The 20,000-nt window shown below is 32.9% G+C and overlaps 2 protein-coding genes and 1 long non-coding RNA gene across 6 annotated transcripts in view; 2 read left to right on the forward strand and 1 right to left on the reverse strand.

Annotated features, from left to right (window-relative positions):
- Positions 1 to 8,138, forward strand: part of LOC124955834 — a 28,341-nt gene extending 20,203 nt beyond the window's left edge. For 2 of the 3 annotated variants that reach the window (XR_007102996.1, XR_007102993.1), the window contains 2 exons: positions 7,150 to 7,244; positions 7,564 to 8,138. This is a non-coding gene — a long non-coding RNA (uncharacterized LOC124955834). The remainder of the gene's footprint in view (positions 1 to 7,149; positions 7,245 to 7,563) is intronic. The other variant, XR_007102995.1, reaches the window with a different exon arrangement.
- A 5,613-nt stretch (positions 8,139 to 13,751) lies between these two features.
- Positions 13,752 to 18,497, forward strand: LOC124955833 (loricrin-like). The gene is made up of 3 exons (XM_047510851.1): positions 13,752 to 14,165; positions 16,166 to 16,988; positions 17,087 to 18,497. Exons 1-3 carry the CDS (start codon positions 14,081 to 14,083, stop codon positions 17,217 to 17,219), a joined length of 1,041 nt encoding a protein of 346 aa, XP_047366807.1. The 5' UTR covers positions 13,752 to 14,080; the 3' UTR covers positions 17,220 to 18,497.
- Positions 14,367 to 20,000, reverse strand: part of LOC124955832 (high-affinity choline transporter 1) — a 17,550-nt gene continuing 11,916 nt past the window's right edge. Inside the window, exons 9-10 of one of the 2 annotated variants that reach the window (XR_007102991.1) lie at positions 17,060 to 17,309; positions 14,367 to 16,993 (exon numbers count right to left, since the gene is read on the reverse strand). The gene's annotated coding sequence lies outside the window, so the exon portion shown is untranslated. The remainder of the gene's footprint in view (positions 16,994 to 17,059; positions 17,310 to 20,000) is intronic. The other variant, XR_007102992.1, reaches the window with a different exon arrangement.

Consider the following 20,000-nt stretch of genomic DNA (forward strand, 5'->3'; position numbering starts at 1 on the left):
GCAGGCGAAACGACTTTCCAAGCGACTATATTGGGATTTAAGAGGCCGCGAACGTACTAGGAGAAAGACGCTTTGTAATCTATAAAGATAAATGTATATTGATTAGGCTTCTATTTTTTATTTCTTTATTTTTTTGTTTTTTTTTTTTTTTTTTCCCTTTAAGAATTAAAAAGACCTAGTACGTTTGAAGAATTGATTTTTGAAATTTTTGAGTTTTATTTCTTTTCCTAGATGGAATGAAAAAACGATCTTTTTTTTTTATATACATAAGGGAAAGAAAGGGAAGGAAGGAAATTCTTTTGATAATTTTCACCTCGAGGTATCGTCATCTTGTTAAAATCATGCATAAAGATCATTCTTTTTTTTCTTTTTTTTTGTTTTTCATTTTTCTTTTCCCTCCCTTTTTTTTTTTATTATTATTATTATTAAAAATTTTCTTTTTCGTTAAAAGGAGTTACCGTAACATCCAGAAACGCATTGAAATCGTCGAGAAATTAGGAACCTCGGCTGGCTAAACATCGAGCGAAATGACGTCGTTAAACGGTAGGAGAGAAAAAAATGGAGATAGGACATAGGAAGTGACAGATATATAGACAGACAGACAGACAGACAGACAGACAGACAGAGAGAGAGAGAGAGAGAGAGAGAGAGAGAGAGAGAGATATGACAAGAGCAAGCAAGCAAAAGGGACTATTTCTGGCGACCCCTCGAAAGTCGTCACCACCCGCACGTTTCTCAGCATACCGGGAGCCCTTGTGAATCGTAGGGGTTGAAGACTTTCGTCGAACGGAGGGGATGAAACCGGTCCCTCTGTGTTTGATCCGCAAACACTGTAATTGCCTAGAATATTATATTAGGTACGCCGTCGTACGAATGACGACGGAGGTGCTGGAGAATCGACGATCCTCCTGCCTGCCCGCCTGCCTGCCTGCCTGCCTGCCCGCCTGCCTGCCTGCCTGCCTGCCTGCCTGCCTGTCTGCCTGTTTGCTTGCTTGCTTGCTTGCTTACTTGCTGCTATTGCTGTTGCTTTGTTGCTTTTGCTTTTGCTGGTGGGGGATGAGAATTCTAACAGTACCTGAAGAGTGGGGATAGTAAAAAGGAATACACTCGAAGAGGGGGTTGCTAACACCCCACATATACTACTTCACCAAGGACTACCTCCGCTCACAATAATTTATTTTACTTTCGTGGGAGGGAACACGTTCTCTCTCTTCTGCCTCTGGCAGGTATGCATTAAAGAGTTTTCCCTTGTTTCTTTCGGTCTATCTCTCTCTTTATCTCTCTCTCTCTCTTTTCTCTCTCTCTCTCTCTCTCTCTCTCTCTCTGTCTCTCTTTCTATGACCCTTTCTATTTTTCTTTCATCTTTCTACTTCTTTCTACTCCCTCTCTCTTTCTCTCTCGCTCTCTTACTTTCTATTAGTACTTTGAACATTGGCAAAGTTTTTCTTCTTATTATTTCAAAAATAGAAATGAGCTTTTCTATTTGTTATCCTTATCTTCAAGATAATATCAAATTGATCGTATAGAAAATAATATTACAATGTTGCATTTGAAATGGTTAACTTCATCTTGGCAATTTCAATTTGTCTCAGGAGAATTTTTACTTTCATTTTCTCTTTCTCTTTTTTTAATCCGCCATTGTTAGATTATCTTTCTCTTCATTTCTCTTTCTCTCTCTCTCTCTCTCTCTCTCTCTCTCTCTCTCTCTCTCTCTCTCTCTCTCTCTCCCATTTATTTGCTAAGGATGTTATCTGATTAAAAGATCTTCTTAATTAAGTTATCTCATGCAATTACATCGTTGTCAAGCGAGACTTATTTTCTTCCCTCTCTCTTTCTCTCTTCATCCTTCATTTCTTTTTTTCTTTTCTTTTTCTTATTTTTTTTTTATTTTTTTTTTTTTGTATTTCGTCGTAAGAAGAAACGATGAAATTTTAGACTAGAGGATAATTTGAGAAAGTCGTCACATTGATCAACGTAAACGATTTCGAACATTATTATGCTCGATCCAACTGATCTAATGACTTGAACAGAGTCGCCTGATACTACGTATGTACGTAAATGTGCCTTTTAAAATAACAAAAGGTCAAGGTCAAAGCAAATATCGACTGTAATGCGAATTATATGTATACTCTATCAGTTTTTCGCCAATTAGACGAGTATTCGTCATGTTTTTAGAAGAAGAAGAAGAAGAAGAAGAAGAAGGAAAAAAAGAAAAGAAAAAAAAAAAAAAAGAAAAATTATAAGGATCATTGAAAAAAAATTATAATTTTTATAAAAGGAAGAAGAAGAAAAAAGAAAAATTATAAGGATCATTGAAAAAAAAATTATAATTGAAATTATTTGGTATAATTTTTGTTATAATTTTTACGTGTTAGAAAGTTTCTCTTGGTATTTCTTGCAAGAAATGAATAGAAAATCAATGACGAAAATTTCCGTAACTCTTTAAATATTCTAACAAAGTACAAACAAGCGCAGTGTACCGAGAGTGTTTAGGAAGGAAAGAGTTCCGGGTTGAAGTAACATATTCATACAGAGAATGATCGGTGTACGAGAATGAACTTTGACCTGGCGTGTAAGACAAGACAAAACTTATTATTTCCAAGTCGAACTTTTTCATCGTAGATCTTTTTTAAGTATGATTACATATTAGCATACTAGCACATAACTATCTTTATACATTTTTACATCGATCGAGTTAACAGCTTCTCGCGATACTCATAACATCTATGTATATATATATATATATTTATTACTTATATACTTCTGACAGACAGTTATATTCATATCACATACACGTGTTGTTGTTTTAAGGCCGTCGCTGATCGATTTCATACAGGCCACGGTCGTCGATTCGTTCTTATACATACACATGTTATAAATCTTTATGAGGTGTCTAAAACTTATCAAAAAACAAAAATAATAATAATAATAATAAAAATAAAAATGAAAAAAAATTAAAAGGAACAAAATCCTAAGAGGATTAAATTAATATTAATTTTTGTATATCACGTAGTATCTTTTTTGTCGAGAAATTTTACTATATCATTATTCATTTTGATCCTTCGTTTATATATATATATATATACATATGCATATGAATAAATGTTGTTATACATCATGCACTTTTATGAATAAATACATTCTCGTATTTTGTTTGTATTTATATTTGTAAGTTAATTAACAATTTAATTCAAATTATAGAAAACGTAGTATGATTTACTTTCTTTTTCTTTTTTCTTTTTCTTTTTCTTCTCTTTTTTAATTTTATTATTTAATTCCATTTTTTTTAATTGACAATTAACACAGTCGAAGCTAATAGACCGTAAACAATTGGTCAAAAGAGGAAGTAGAAAGTGCATCGACAGAATAGAATCATTAGCTGTACATCTCCAAGTCGTATTACATAAGAATGACTAAAGATTCCGCGATTTAATGAAGCGTGATAGACAGTGCAGCATGAACGAAAGTTATAGTATTTGTTTCAAAGAGTTATATTTTCGTAATATCGATACATCGAAAGTATATTTTACAAATCGAGTATCTTACTCTTCTCGTTCTTACGATTGTAAGAGAATGCATTTTTTCTTTCCTTTTTTTTTTTCTCTCCTTTGAAATAAAAACGAAATCTTAAATCCTAATCAGTGGATCAAATTTAGAAATAGAAAGTGATTTCTTTTTAATATTCGAGATAGCAAAATGAAAGAATGATAATAAAAATTGAGAGAGAAAGAGAGAGAGAGAGAGTGAGAAGGAAGTTATATATTTAATTTATAAATATATAATGAGATCAGGAGTTACAAATATATATTTTGAAAAAAAAAAAAAAAAAAAAAAAAAAAGAAAGAGGGAGAAAGAATGAGAAAAAGAGAGACAGACAGAGATAGAGACAGAGGGTGAGACAGGTTATTTATAAAAAAAAAAAACAAAAAAAAAAAAAATATAATATAATCGCAGTCGTATATTTATATCATATCTTGAAAGTAAAAAAAGATAGAGACAGATGGATAGACAGAGGGTGCGAAAGAGAAAGAAATACGAGAGATGAACTCTGATGTTCAAGAGCAAGAGAGAGGGAATCCTTTCACCGTTTCTCCGCGAGGGAAAATTGCGTGCGAGAGTTCACGTGCTCAGAATGAAGTCTCTTCTGTAATTTCAGGGCGGACGATGGCATGGCGGTACCTTCGACGATCGTCAAGAGTGAAAAAGAGGGTGAGAGGGTGAGAGTAGGAAAAGAGAAGGGGAGTTAGAGGGATCGATGTGGTTTGGCAGAGTTTATGCACTCTCTTTCTCTCTCTTTCTCTCTGTCACACACATACACACGCATACACACACACACATATACACACACAGAGAGGATTTCAGTTCAACTCACTCACCTCTCCGAAAACGCAGAGGGACGTTGCACGCGGAAAGCCCTCTCCGTAAGTCCGCGGGGGTGGTTTTATTGATCCAGACTAACCACGCCTTCCACCCTTACTTGCCACGCCTACGAGCCACCCCCCAGGGCCACCTCGCGAATCAGTCAAGGGTGGCTGCTATGTTTTTCTTTCTCTCTCTCTCTCTCTCTCTCTCTCTCTCTCTCTCCTCTCTCTCTCTCTCCTCTCTCTCTCTCTTTCTCTTTTTCTCTTGTATGTATCGTACGTACGTACACATACACATATACCCTCGTTACTGTCTACACCCTCTGCAACGATTACGAAATTTTGCCGACGGCTAAATTCGATAGTATAATCGCAAACTTTAAAAAAAAAAATCCATTTCTTTCGATTATATTTTTTTCGTATAACAGTTATATACGAAGAGCTGACAAAATTAAAAAAAAAAATCGATCATTATTTCTTCATTAAAGAATTTCGTTCGATCATTTAAAATAATTTTGATAGAATATGAAAAGGATCGTTTTCTTTTATTAAAATTACAAAATTGGTATTGTGATAAAATATGATAATATTGATTGATCTATCGTCACCCTATGAAGTTGTGAGAAAATGTATACAAATTTCATTGGATCTATCTTGTCTCTTTCTTGAAGAATTCATATTCACGTGTTTGCGATCAATTATCGTGATACTTTCTCTGATCAATCAATGCATCTCTGTCTGTTTCGAAAAAGAAAAAATTAAACATGGAGTTAGGATCGTATTAGAATTTTATCACTGAAGTAATCTCAATGTTATATTTGACAATTATCAATTAATATCTTTCATATCATTAATCCATAAGAAACAATTTATTATAGATTTGTATATAATTATTGAGATTAATTACAATGATAGTTTATCATATTATATGGTATTTTTCTTTAATGGATTAATATTGAATTTGTTTAATTAAAAATCCAATCTTGTATTCAATGTAAAATTGTTAAATGTATTAAACGATTCCCTTGACAATAGAATTTGTTTTAATAAATAATAGATAAGACGGAAGCTCGTGAAAAGTTGATAATCCATAAGGATTTTCGAGGGATTTGCTTGTAAGATTTTCGTAATATTAATGGAAAATACATTCATTATTTATATTCGACAAATCTTATTCATTTGAGTTGGACTAGGAGATGAATTTATTTAATGTTATTTATTTTTCGTTAATGAAAAATATCTCGAATATTAATCTAAGTATCGAATACAATCAAATTTTAATAAGTCTTTTTTTCTTTTTTGGTTTGTATACTTTCACCATAATTTAATTTACGTTTTTTGTTTTTCTTTCTTTCATTCTTTTTTTCTTTCATTCTTTCTTCCTTTTCAATGGCACAGAAATGAGATTATTATGTAAGATTGATATAAATTAATGTCCAAACGAAGTTGTGGTTAATCTTTTTTTTTTTTCTTTTGCTTTTTTCTTTTTTTTTTTTTTTTTTTATCTTCCTTCACAGAAAGCGAATGGTCTTCGGAACTTTTACTTTCTTTCAATATCGCACAAAAAAAGAAAGAAAAAAAGAAAAAAAAATAATAAAATAAAACGACCATCGTTTAACCGTGGCATCATTTTACACAACGTAGTTGTATTTGCATCGTCGAGGAAGAAAGTAACACGCGTGTGTGCTCTTACATTTTCTCTGTCTCTCTCTCTCTCTCTCTCTCTCTCTCTCTCTCTCTCTCTCTCTCTCTCTCTCTCTCTCTCTCTCTCTCTCTCTCTCTCTCGTAGCCTATAGTTTAGTGAAAGCTCAGTTTCGTTCGATGCTTTACGACTTATTTCGCTTCAGCTCGTCTACTTAAGAATTCCATCGTCTATCTTCGCGAGTTCGACGCGCGGAAAGAAAATTTAATGTCGCGTTTGTATGCACTACGAAGGAAAGGGAGAGAGAGAGAGAGAGAGAGAGAGAGAGAGAGAGAGAGAGAGAAAGAGAGAGAGATAGGGAGAACAATCGTTTTCTCGTAGTTATGCTATCGATTATTACGAAGGAAAACGCGCGTCATATTTGACGATCAATATAATATGTACTTACTATATTTTTATTATCGACTAATTCTTTTTGATTGATTTATTTATTTATTTAGTTTTTTTTTTTTTTTTTTTTTTTTTTTCTTTTTTTTTTTTTAATCGGATATCCAAAACTTATCAATTATTTTTAAATAATTGACTAAAATGATCCATATATATCGTATAAAAGATAATGTTGAATTATTCTCGTTTGAAGATCACGATAATCGAGAAGTGGAACGCTGAAAACGTAGATCGCAGATGAAATGTAGATCGCAGAATGTAGATCCAACGGGATAAGTTTTTCTACCTTAAAAGTAAAACATTGGTATAAAACATCAACTAACAACTGAACGTGAAAGGAGGAAAAAAGAGATGAATACATAGATGGATATTAAAATGTAAATAATAAACGTCTATGTGTTACGTTAGCTAAACGAAGAACGAAAAGTGCCAAGCGATTTGCGAAGATGCTCAGCGTCATTGCAACGTGCCAGGGAAATTTCCTTTCTCTCATGGTCTCATTATCGGACCTCACCGTGAAACTGATCCGTCGAACTAACCTCCTATTCACCTCCTATTCATCTCCTATTCACTTCCTATTCACCTGCATCAGAGTCATCCTATTTCTAACCTACCAATCTATAGACTCGTTTATACTTACGTCTGATTTTCAAAGCCATTCACGATATTATAATTACAATATTTCTATATTTATTTTAGAACTTCTAATTTCGTATTTCTGAAAGTACGAGAAATAAATACTTATCTCTCAAGAGATTTCAATCTTTGTTTCTGTTAAAGGGAATTTATTAAGAGTAAGTAAAGTGGAAAAAATTTCTTTTCTTTTTCTTTTTCTTTTATATATATATATATATATATATATATATATATATATATATATCATTCATTAATTATTATAATATATAAAATGATAGATAAATTTGTTAAATCTTTTTAATCTTCATAAGTAGTTCAAGACAAATGATTTCGTAATCGTATTCTTTCTTGTATTCTTTTTTTTTATTTTTATTTTTATTTTTATTTTTATTGTTATTTTTCGTGATAGCTACATGCGTGAATTCGTAGTTGTAGATTGCAATCGATCGTTACGTGGAGTTAATATTTACGTTCCAGGTGGACGTTTTAATTATGTGAGTTCTACCCGTCTGTCGATGACATCGGTCAGGTCCTCATGATGACGTAATCCTGGACTCGATATAAATCGAGCACGTTCTCGGATACATGGTGGGTGGTAAAGGAGGAGGAAGGAGGAGGAAAAGGAGGAGGAGGAGGAGGAGGAGGATAATAGGTGGTGAACGCACGAGGGTTCATAAGTGGGAGATATAGGAAGGAAGGGGGGAGAGAAGGTCGATGCACAATGAGTTATTTCGAGTTACTTAGCTCATCGACCTGAATAAATACGATGTCGAAGAATTTCACATGTTTCTATTCAATAATATTTGATAAATTTTGATAAAGTGTCATTAAGTTGATTAATAATAAAAATAACACCTCCTTACTCCTGGCTCTAAAATTAATAACAATAATGATAATGATAATGATAATAATGATAATGATAATGATAATGATAATGATATTTATTAAATGAATTACAACCCTTAGGTATGGTAACATAAAAGGGTACAATAATGAACAGGAAAAACAAAACAAAAAAAAAAGAGAGAGAGAAAATATTGATAAATATCAATTGAAAAATTGACAAATGGATCAATCCATTAAACGATTCTAATGAATTATTTTTATTTGATCTAATAATTAAAATTATTATCGTCATTTAAACTTGAATATAATTTTTATCCAATTAAAGATAAATTTCGATCAAGAAATCTTTGTATTTTATATATATGTATATATATATATATATATAAAGAAACAATTCATATATTCTACGAAAGATTAATGAAATCATGAAAGGTTATGAGATAGCCTTGAAGAATTGTATTATATTATAGCTACTTATAATGGCTAATCATTTTTGTTGAAAGAGATGAGTTTAGTCCTTGAGAAATCAAATTAAGAAATGATTTCTCTTGACGAACTTCTTTGAATTCTTTTATTTTAATACTTTTAACTTTTAATGGATGTGTCTTTATTCGTTCTTCAGGTTTAAAAAAAAAAAAAACAAAACAAAAGAAAGGAAAAGAAAAGGAAGAATAGAAAAAAAAAAAAAAAAAAAAAAAAAAAAAAAGAAAAAGAAAAAGGGAAAAAAAGGAAGAAGAAAAAAAAAACACAGGGAGAGAATAATTATCGTAAAAATTGTAGCGTGCAGCGAATGGCGAATGGATCTCATTAATTTCAAGGTCCTTTCGTCTTCCTCGATTATTCCTACGAGTATCTAATTATTATATATTGTTCGATTGTATCGAGAAAGGTCGTGATGCTGTTACTGTAATTTTCATTCTTCTTTATATATTCTCACAATTATTTATTCATAATATTTCCAATACGTTATAACAATGCAATCGATTGTTCATTATTAATATTTTTCATACTAATATCTTTCACAATTTTAAATTCGAATATAATATATTATTTAGTTGTCGTTCTATTCAGAAACGTATCGTACTTATATATAAAGACTCGAATTTCGGAAGTACTACATTAGAGAAAGAATCGATGAAGCCATTTGGGAAGGGCCTTGTCGTTTAATTAATTACAACCCAAATCTTATACCATTTTTATTTTGTTTATTTAGATAAATTACATTTTATCCGATAATTAAATCAAAATAAAATATTATTCAATCTATGAGAATTAATAAAGGTAATTACTTAAAATATTATTATTATTATTATTATTATTATTATTATTATTATTATTATTATTATTATTATTATTATTATTGTCATTATCCTTTGTTCAACTATGTTGTGGAAAAATATGAAATAAATAATTTCATTCAATTATTTTTATACTTTTTAATTTGGATCATTTTTGTCGGCAATAATATATGAAAATAATTGTTTTCCTTTAAGATAATCATATCATACATATCTACAAATATACGGATATATTAACATATTATATATCTCAGAGTATTCTCGTAGTAAAACGTGATACGATATCTTGTCCGATAAAAGGGATCATTCGAGTGATGTTGTACGACCCAGTTCGAAATCCACCATGATCGATAAATCACCAAGCATTAATCCAAAATGATTCTCGTAAGTATTATCTACAGAGATTGGATTCGTTTCTTTGAAGAATCAAGAAGTAGAAAGATAAAAGGAGTAAAAATAAAAAAAAAAAAAAAAAAAAAGAAAAGAAAGAAAGAAAGAAAGAAAGAAAAGAAGTACGAAAAAGAGAATGAAAGATAGAGTCAGGTACTAAGGTATTACGTACATATACCTGGATCGATCTTTGAGGAAGGGCAAGCGCAGAAGTTGAAGGAAGAAACGAAACTAGACTTGCGACACAAAATCATCTTTCTCTCTCTCTCTCTCTCTCACACACACACACACACACACTCTCTCTTTCTCTTTCTCTTCTTTTCTCTTTCTCTATCTTTCTCTTTTTCACTCATTCACTCTTACCACATTTGTTCCTCTTGAGTGAGAAAATCGGTCGGTAGGATAGATAGATCCGTGACGCCTCGTAGCTCCTTCGCGGCATATAATCCCTTTAATCAATTAGCTCGACGTCGAAATGAAGCAATTCTCTTGTCGAAGAAGATGAGAGAGAGAGAAAGAGAGAGAGAGAGATATATATATAAGGAGAAAGAATAAGATAGAGATATATATGATGTGCTATGAAGAAAGATGGAAATATTGAAGGAGGTGGGATTCTAAAAGGCAACACGTTCGCCTTCTCGATTCTTATTCGTGGTAAAACGAGACGTAAGCATGGATATTAATTATCTAGGGCAGAACATAGTGCTCTCATACAATGCTCCATCTTTGTGTCGAGGATCCTAGCTACATCGATAGATGAGGCAGCCCACCCGTGACTTTCGCTTTTTCCTACCCTCCAGCCATTATCATCATCGTTCTCTCTCTCTCTCTCTCTCTCTCTCTCTCTCTCTTTTTCTCTCTCTCTTTCTCTCTTTTTCTTACTATTTTTTCCCTTTTTTCCTTCTCATGCACGATCGCCTCATTATCTATGAGTTCGTCGTAAGTTGCAAAGAGAAAAATAAAGAGAGAGAGAGAGAGAGAGAGAGAGAATTAGTATATATCGGAGATGTCTTTGAAGATCATCCGGTTGAATTAATTTGGATCGGGTTTCGAGGTCGAAAAAGCATGATTTATATCAGGAAGCAAAGGATCGATTGAACGATTGATCGATCGATCGACCATGATCATATTATTTTTCTTAAAAGTGTATCCATTATTATTCTTTGTATGTGTTGTAAATCAATGACACTTACTTTATCCAGAGTTAAACGATAAAGAAGATACGAAACTGGGCCAACTATTTATATTACCGCAACGTTTGTCATAGGTGGATGATGCATCAACAACGTCTCGTGCTCGTTATTATTATTGCTATACGCAATAGCAATAATAAATCGACGATTTAGCAAGAGTTATTTCAGCAATCGGTAAAAGAGTTCGCTTTGAGAATACCTTTAAGATGCGGTTCAATTTTTGATTATACTCACTTTAAATATTTTTATTCTTTATTATTGGATTAATTAGTAATACATTCTTTCAATGATATATTTATCTATATCGATAAAAGAATTCGCTTTGAGAATACCTTTGAGAAGCTGTTCAATTTTTTATTATACTCACTTTAGGTTTTTTTTTTTTTTTTTCTTAATTATTGAATTAATTAGTAATACCTTCTCTCAATGATATATTTATATCTATACATATATGTACTTACATATACACTTATGTACGTATGTATACATATATATATGTATGTATGTATGTATGTATGTATGTATATATGTATTTATGTGTTTCTTTCTATTCTATTCCTTCTCTTCTATCTTATTTCCCAAAGGAGACAACTGTGTGGGAAAATATCGACTCGAGTTAAGTTCCTTCCTTCATGTTTGTCAATGAGATAGGAAATGCTGAGGATAAAAGTTAGATCTTGAAATATCATCGAATTTAATTTCTCTCGTCTCTTCTCTTATGCAATTCAAAAGCATTAGACAGAGAGGAAGAAAGAGAGAGAGAGAGAGAGAGGAATTAGCCATTCCACGACGTATTACAAGATAGAGATCTATTTATGCACAGTGATGAAATCCCATTGTGTGATCTCTTTCACAGACACACCATCAGACATATTCGATCTATACTAATCTTTAATAGATTCGACATTTGTATTTTGTAGATTAAACGATCAAATAAATTCGATCATAGTGTTTAATCTAATGTTTTCACGCGATACAAATCTAATACTTGTCCTAGAAATTCTCTGTTTGGTGATATAATCGAAAAGAGAGAAAGAGAGAGAGAGAGAGAGAGAGAGAGAGAGAGAGAGAGAGATAAATACTATTTTCTCTTAACTAAATTTACTAACATTGTTCAAATTCTCTTTTACTCCAACTCGTTAAATAAGATCATAATTTCGTGCCAACGCCAGACGACAAACCGTCGTTCTCCTTCCTTGATAAGCTCGTGCATGCTGAGATTTTAATACTTTTTTTATCCCCCCTCTCTTTCTCTCTTTTATTCTTGCGTGATTACGAGTCAACGGCAGTTCGCACGTTCTTTGAATTCGTCAAGGCTAATGAGGCTCGATTGATCGTGCAGATGACTAAGATAATGAATTTTATATATATATATATATATATATATATATATATATGTATATATTAATTTATTTATAAATATCAACATATTTTACATGAACATATATATTATCAGATTGAATGTTAAAATGAATATAATTGACAGTTATAATAAAATTGGACTTAAATGAAAGATCTGAATAAAATATCAAATGAAATTGTATTAAAAATAAATATTCTTTTATGACTCGAGCAACTTTAAAATAATCATTTTGAACAGATAAATCTATACGTAATTTTTCATTTACTAATTAAAGATTTAAATCCTTCGATTTAATTAAGGGGACATTAAGAATTGATCTAATGGCTGACCTAAATGATTTAGATAATTACCTGATAATTTAGATAACGAAAACTAAGTAACATAAGTGTAAGATCTATAAGATACGTTCTTTTCTTTACGTCATGATGATCTTTCTCGAGCGATCCTCCATCCAGGATGACATCAAGGCCGTCAAAGCGCGTCTCTAACCATGTCTCAACGATGTCGTTCCCATCCATACTCGAGAAATCGAGATCGTTGCGAGTTAGCATGACTCTGAAATAAAATAATCGTGCGAGATTATGGGGAAAAGAAAAATGAAAATGTGATGGCGTCAGCCTTGAAATAGGAACAAATTGAAAAGGACGTGTTTTTTCTTTTTTTTTTTTCTCTCTCTCTCTCTCTCTCTCTCTCTTTATTTCTTTTTTCTTTCTTTTTTTTTTTTTTTTTTTTTTTTTTTTTTTTTTTTTTTTTTTTTTTTTTTTTTTTTTTTTTAAATATATATTCAACGATTGAATCATCCATAGTAATATCGTCTATTTTTAATAAAGGAAAGATTAGGAATAAAAAAGGAGACCTTTTAATTATTGAATTAATTAATTTTTTTTCTTTCAGATTAATTTACATACACGATATATATTGATAGGATTTATTTCGAATAAGATGAGACGCAATATTATTTACTCATTTCTAAAATTAATTTGACACAATTTATTTCATATGTATGAGTATAAAAATTATTGGAATATTTGTAGAATGGATAAATTAAATTAGATAATACAAATGACAGATTGAAGAAGTATATTTATTAATATTAGATATAACATATATATCAATGTGACATAATTTATTTCAAACACCATATATATATATATATAATAAATGAATCATTGAAAAATAATACACAATGGATATAAATTGAAAGATTTTTCAAGAGTGGCGATATAATTTATATATAAAATAAATAATACGTTACGTAAACGTAATGTCATTAGTTAAAACAATTAGAATAATTGTAAATAAATAAGATAAATGTTTAGAAATGAAATATTAAAATAGAAAATGATTAAAACATTTTATCGAAACGAAGTTAATGCCAGTGTTTCTTTCTTGATTATCATCTTAGAACTCAGAAAACGAAATGCACACACACGAAGGTGCCCCCCTACAATCTTTGGCAGAGGAGTTCCCCTGCCCCTTGGCATCCCCTTGCTGATCCAACGACCCCCCCACCCACCCCTCCCCTCCCCTCCTCCTCCCGACGTTCACCAAGAAACGTCTTAGCCAGTTTGCTAGCGCATCCTCTTGCACTCCCGTGAGGACTTTCTCCGAAAGACGGACAACTATATAAGCGAGATCGACTGAGTTTGAAACACGTTAGACGAAATCGTACGGGTAAGACGAACGGGTCATCTTGTCGACGCGTTGTTGTTGTTTACTACACGCTTCGACGAGTCTCCACGTTCTTCGAGTCCGTCGTTTCCATTCTCGCACGGGTGAACACGTGTTCGACACGCGACAAATACGTATCGTGAGTAAAACGATCGCGTGCACGCGAATCGGCATAATTTTTTGCCGATCTTCTTCTCTATTCATAGATCTAATTATTGATCTTATCCAGCAACATGAGATCTGCTAATAGCTGGCCATCATCCTTGATGGCTACCCTAATAGCAACGGCTGCAATTTTTACGTCTGTTTGCGGTGAAGGTAAGAAAATTCGTATTAGATAGAAAATTTTCATTTTAATATCAATCTTCGACGAATTTTTCATTTATTTTGCCCGTTCGAAGATAAATCCTCGTTTATTAATTTATTTGACAATATATACGAGGAAAGAAAATTAATGTCGGATTAATCTGAATTTCGTTTTTCTATAGAAAATTTGTGTGCATTTTTCTTTTTTTTTTCTTTTTTTTTTTTTTCTTCGAATATTTAATTCGTCTTAAAGTTTAATCGGCGTAAAGTTCATCGACCGTGACCTCCTTCGATACGATATCTTTCTCATCGATCTTGTAAAAATTCAAATTCCAAAGCAACTCACTGATTTCGTTTCTACGAACCGAATACACAAGCGTGGCATGTATTTCTGATGAACGCAAACCGTGGCTTGTAATCTCTCGTTTAGGATCTATGTATACATAGCAGGTTCTAAGCACCTCGAAACTGTTTACCATTTCTATATATATATATATATATATATATATATATATATATATATATATATGTACGCATGTGTAACGTTTCTAAGCACAGCAAAACCATTGTTACGCCGTGAGAATTTAGAGCAACTCGATTGTCTTCGTACTCGTACGTACAAATCAGTACTAATTGCATCGGAGATGTGCACTATCGAGATCCTTTTCTTAAATCATTTAACACGTCTCGTCTGCATTGTTCGTTTCTCTTTTATCTTTTGTTTATTATCATTATTTATTTATCTTTTTATTTGTCATTATTATTTAATTCATCCTTTCGACATACACGAACTACGAGATTGACCAAGTAATTGCTCTTCCTTGGCGTTACAAGCTACGTTATCAATGAATCAGCCTCTGATCACTGTCTTGTATCTACATGTAGCAATACGAGTTTCCACGACGATTGGACATCATTAACTTTTGATTACCATCCGTCTTTTATTACGGAAACGATTATCTTTCGTGTAATCTCTTTCTCTCTCTCTCTCTCTCTCTCTCTTCTTCAGCAATTGTGTACCGTAACGAAGTCATTTTTGTGAAATCGAAAAAAAAACAAGAATATATTTATTTATATAATGAGAATATTTTTCTTTTTTTTTTTTTTTTTGTTAATCTGCTAGTATTTCGTTCGATTAAGATTAAGTACGAATTTACGAAAAAATTTGTTACAATGCACGAATATACGTGTAACCACTCGAATAGAGAAGTGGCTTGGAATAATTATTTTTGTCGTAGTTATTCGTAGATTCGCATTAAATTGATGAATTTATTTTTCGTTAGAATCATTCCAAATTTGAAAATTATTTTATTTCAAAGCGGGGAATAACAATTGTCGAATTTGAACCAACATAGATTCTCATTAAATTGATTAATTTATTTTTCATTAGAATCACATCAAATTTGAAAATTATTTTATTTCAAAGGGGAATCACTATTTATTATTTTTTTTTATGACTCGCTATTTCGTTTTATTTTGTAATCTCGCGTATCGATTAAATTATTCCGTAGGCACGTCATTCAATCATCTCGAGATCACCTTGATCACTTTCAATGCCAGTAAAACCGCAAGACCGCAAAGTCCATAGAGACGATATCGGGATCTTTCTAATCCCGATGAGTTTTCATTTTCCATGGGGGACATAATTGCCGCGAATCGTTTCTTTTATAAATTATAAAAATTCGCAATAAGAAGGAGCTTACGAAAGTAATTAGGATCTAGGAAAGTGAACGAGAGGATAAATTAAAGCTTCCGATAAAGTATACCGTCTCTTACCGAGATATTACCCTGGTTACTTTCACCGAGTCTTGGTAAACTCTTTGGAGAGAGAGAGAGAGAGAGGGAGAGAGATAGTTAAAGAAGAGCAGAGAGATTTGCTTATCTAGTTCAGCAGTAGGTCATACTCTAGAACACGAATGATTCGAACGATAATCAAGGGACTTTCGATTGTTCATCATGCATTAATCCTCACGAAAGATCATTAAATTAAATAAAAAACTTTTAATTTTCAGCACCACTCACTGGTAGTTATCTGCCACCTTCTACTAGTTATGGAACACCGAATCTAGGTGGTGGTGGAGGAGGAGGAGGAGGAGGAGGAGGTAATGGCGGTGGTGGTGGAATATCGACGAGCTACGGAGCACCAACCGGAGGAGGCGGATGTGGTTTTGGTGGTTGCGGAGGCGGTGGTGGAGGAGGTGGTGGACCTTCTGTTAGTTATGGGGCTCCTAGTTCCGGAGGATTTGGAGGTGGTGGTGGTGGTGGTGGTGCACCATCTTCGAGTTATGGAGCACCGTCGCGAGGTGGTGGTGGTGGAGGAGGTTATTCCGGAGGTGGTGGCGGTGGCAATGGCGGCTACTCAGGTGGCGGAGGTGGAGGAATATCGAGCAGTTATGGAGCACCATCAGCAGGAAGGCCTTCATCAAGCTATGGAGCACCCTCGAACGGTGGATTCGGTGGTGGTTTCGGTGGTGGTTTCGGTGGTGGTGCTGGTGGAAGTGGTGGATACTCAGGCGGTGGTGGTAGGCCATCTTCGAGCTACGGAGCACCATCGAACGGAGGAGGTGGAAGACCATCTTCCTCTTACGGGGCACCATCCTTTGGGGGTGGTAACGGTGGTGGTGGTGGTGGCGGCGGCTACTCAGGTGGCGGTGGTTTCGGTGGTGGCGGATTCTCCGGTGGAGCACCCTCCTCCAGTTACGGCGCACCCTCACGTGGTGGAGGCAATGGTGGTGGTGGTGGTGGTGGATACTCTGGCGGTGGAGGCGGAGGTATATCATCGAGCTATGGAGCACCTTCCTTCGGAGGTGGCCACGGAGGTGGTTTCGGTGGCGGGTAAGCTTTAATTATAATTATATCATAGAATGTTTCATGAAATCTCTGAAAATTCTAATCATAATTTGTACTTTTTTTTTTTTTTCTTTTTCTTTTAGATCCGGCGGTTATTCCAATGGTGGTGGAGGTGGCGGCGGTAGGCCCTCATCGAATTACGGTGCACCCAGCTTTGGAAGTGGCGGTTCTGGCGGTGGTCAGGGTTACGCCAGCAATGGTGGTTACCAATATTAATCACGCTATGTGTTCGTCCCGCGAGATACGACCTTCGACCTCGTATCACTTTCATGAGTTTTATAAAAGCAATGGGTACCCAGGAAAACTCTACACAATGACAGACAAAATATTGACCAGCCATGAAGCGAAGGGTTGCGAAATTGGACGTCGAGATCTCGCGGATATCCAATCAAAGTCAGCAAAAGGAGGATTTCAATGATTCGTATTCTTTTTCAAAAGTTTTTAATAATCATCAACGTTTCGTACTCTCGACAATCGACAGATCAAATTTGAATGTTCATAGATAGAAATGATAGAAAGAAGTAAAAGAGAGAAAAAGAGAGAGTTTAGAGAACAGATGAAAATTAATATCTTTCATTATCTCAGAAACGTTGCTTAGGAATATCAAAGCGAATGATAATCGACGATAAGATACGAATGCAAAAGAAAAAAAAAAAAAAAAAAAAAAAAAAAAAGGAAAGAAAAGAAAAAAAAAACGGAACCTTCCTCTTCATCCCTTCTTCACATTCGAAACCCTATAACTTATTTATTTTATAAAGACGCTTTTTATACTAATAAAGTAGCTGTGCTGAGAAAGAAATGAAACATTACTCTTCTATTTCTATCTATTCTAATATTAGTTAGTTCCTGGAAATCAAAAATGGAATGAATGTGTTATAATAGTGTTTTAGACGTATAATACATTATTACATATATCACAATGTGTGCCTTGAAAGGTAAAGTTAGCCGCTTGGTAGAATAGCTTCTGCTCAAACTCGATGGGTCGATTTATTGATCCTATTCGACTCGAAAGAAAGAAAGAAAGAAAGAAAGAAAGAGAGAGAAAGAGAGAGCTATCTTCTTTCTATTCCTGTTTTAACTCGGCTAAAAACGTAGTCTCGTCATCGACGATTCTATCGGGTATTCCGATTAAATCGCTAGAACAAACTCACCACCATTATCCTTTCCTTAACTTTCTCTTTTTTCAGCGGTCATCGTCCATCTTTATAACATCGTCGTACTGTTATTCTGCTCGTCGTTGAAAATAATCTTTATAAGAATATGAGAATAAAGAAAAAGAGAAGATGAAGAAGAAGAAGAACAACAATAACAACAACAACAACAACAAAAAAAAAGAATAGACATGGGAATAACATTTGACTCTTATAACTCCATGGTGAATTTTTTATACACAGTTTATTTTTAACATTTACAATCAACATCTCGTTCGTTTTTTTTTTTCTTTTTTTTTTTTTCTTTTTTTTTCAGGTATACACGTATAATATACATACACACACACGCACACAAACACACACACATATATATATATATATATGTGTGTGTGTGTGGGTGTGGGTGTGTATGTATATGTATGTATGTGTGTGTATAGATGTATATCATATATCGTATAATAAAGTACCGTGTAACGCTTTGATATTAATACATACATGGATATATAATAAACCCATTTTTTGGAAATGCGCGAGGGAGAGGAGATAAAGTTGGGCGTTTCTCTTATGATTGTTTTTTTTTTTCTTTTTCTTTCTTCTTTTTTCTGTTTTTTTTTTTCCTTTTTGTTTTTCTTCACATTTTGTTGTTACTTTTTTCTTCTTTACACATGTTATTCATTTAATTATTATTATTATTTTTATTATTATTATTATTATTATTATTATTATTATTATTATTATTATTATTATTATAATTATTATTATTATATACTTACTACAATAATTTGTAGGCGCGTCATGGGCTAAATGGACTTTAGGGATTTCGGTGATTATTGTTCGAGTGTGTATGCATGTATGTGTTTGTTTGTTATTATACAACAACGATTTGTAGGTACGCATTTTTCTTCTTCTTTTTTAATTATTGCAAAATGAATGTTTTTTTTTTCTTTTTTTTTTTTTTTCTTTTTTTCTTGTTTAATTGAAGCGAAGTTAATTGTTATGACTTCGAGCATATATATATATATATATTTATATAGATACTCGACTTCATTGATCTTCGAATCTTTTTTGGAAAGAGATAGAGATACATTAGTATTGTTATTAATTTTAATTTTTTTTTTTCTCTCTCTCTCTCTCTTCTCTGCCAAGGAACGGACACACAAACACACATGCATTTTTTTGTGATCTTCGGCGTACGTACAGCCCGTTAATATGTAATATATTAGTGAATTTTTCGCGAGTTCACTTTTCTTCTCATTCGAAGGAAATAGGAAGAAAAAGGATATAGAGGATGAGAAAGATTTTTCGCGACTCTTTCTTTTTTTTGTTTCCTCTTTTAAACGGTTCTTTTTTTTTTTTTCTTTTTCCTTTTTTTTCTCTTGTTTTTCGTTTTCAAATTAAAGGGGCGAATCTCTGAGTTTTATTACAGAAAAGAAGCTCGTCCCTCCAATACTAATCCCATCTCGAGCACATCCTGTATATGATATGAGAACGCTCTCTCTACTTGATACATAATATATTATTTACATATGACTCTCCTTCTCTTTTCATGTTTTTTTTTTTCTTTTTTTTTCTTTTTTTTTTTTCCTTTCTTCTTTTTTACCTTTTACCAATTTCTAATCTTATCGTTAATTAATTTGTTAACGCAGCTAATATAGAGCACACTTCGTGATATGTTTAGATTTTCGTAGGTTATGGTCGGCCCTTTATTTATTTATTTATTTGTTTATGTATGTGTTTTGTATTCTTCTTTTCTTTTATTTTTCTTTTTTTTAGCAGCACGACTAAAAACCTTAATTGATATGTCGCAGATTACGCGCTCGAAAAACTTGGCGTAATTACAAACGTC

Source organism: Vespa velutina, chromosome 19, assembly GCF_912470025.1.
Source record: "Vespa velutina chromosome 19, iVesVel2.1, whole genome shotgun sequence".
NCBI classification, from domain to species: Eukaryota; Metazoa; Arthropoda; class Insecta; order Hymenoptera; family Vespidae; genus Vespa; species Vespa velutina.

Excerpts from the sequence above, each read along its gene's own strand:
- LOC124955833 (XM_047510851.1), top strand. The coding sequence starts at position 14,081 with ATGAGATCTGCTAATAGCTGGCCATCATCCTTGATGGCTACCCTAATA. Across the intron at positions 14,166-16,165 it reads TACGTCTGTTTGCGGTGAAG|CACCACTCACTGGTAGTTAT; the intron begins GTAAGAAAATTC and ends TTTAATTTTCAG. Across the intron at positions 16,989-17,086 it reads GGAGGTGGTTTCGGTGGCGG|ATCCGGCGGTTATTCCAATG; the intron begins GTAAGCTTTAAT and ends TTTTTCTTTTAG.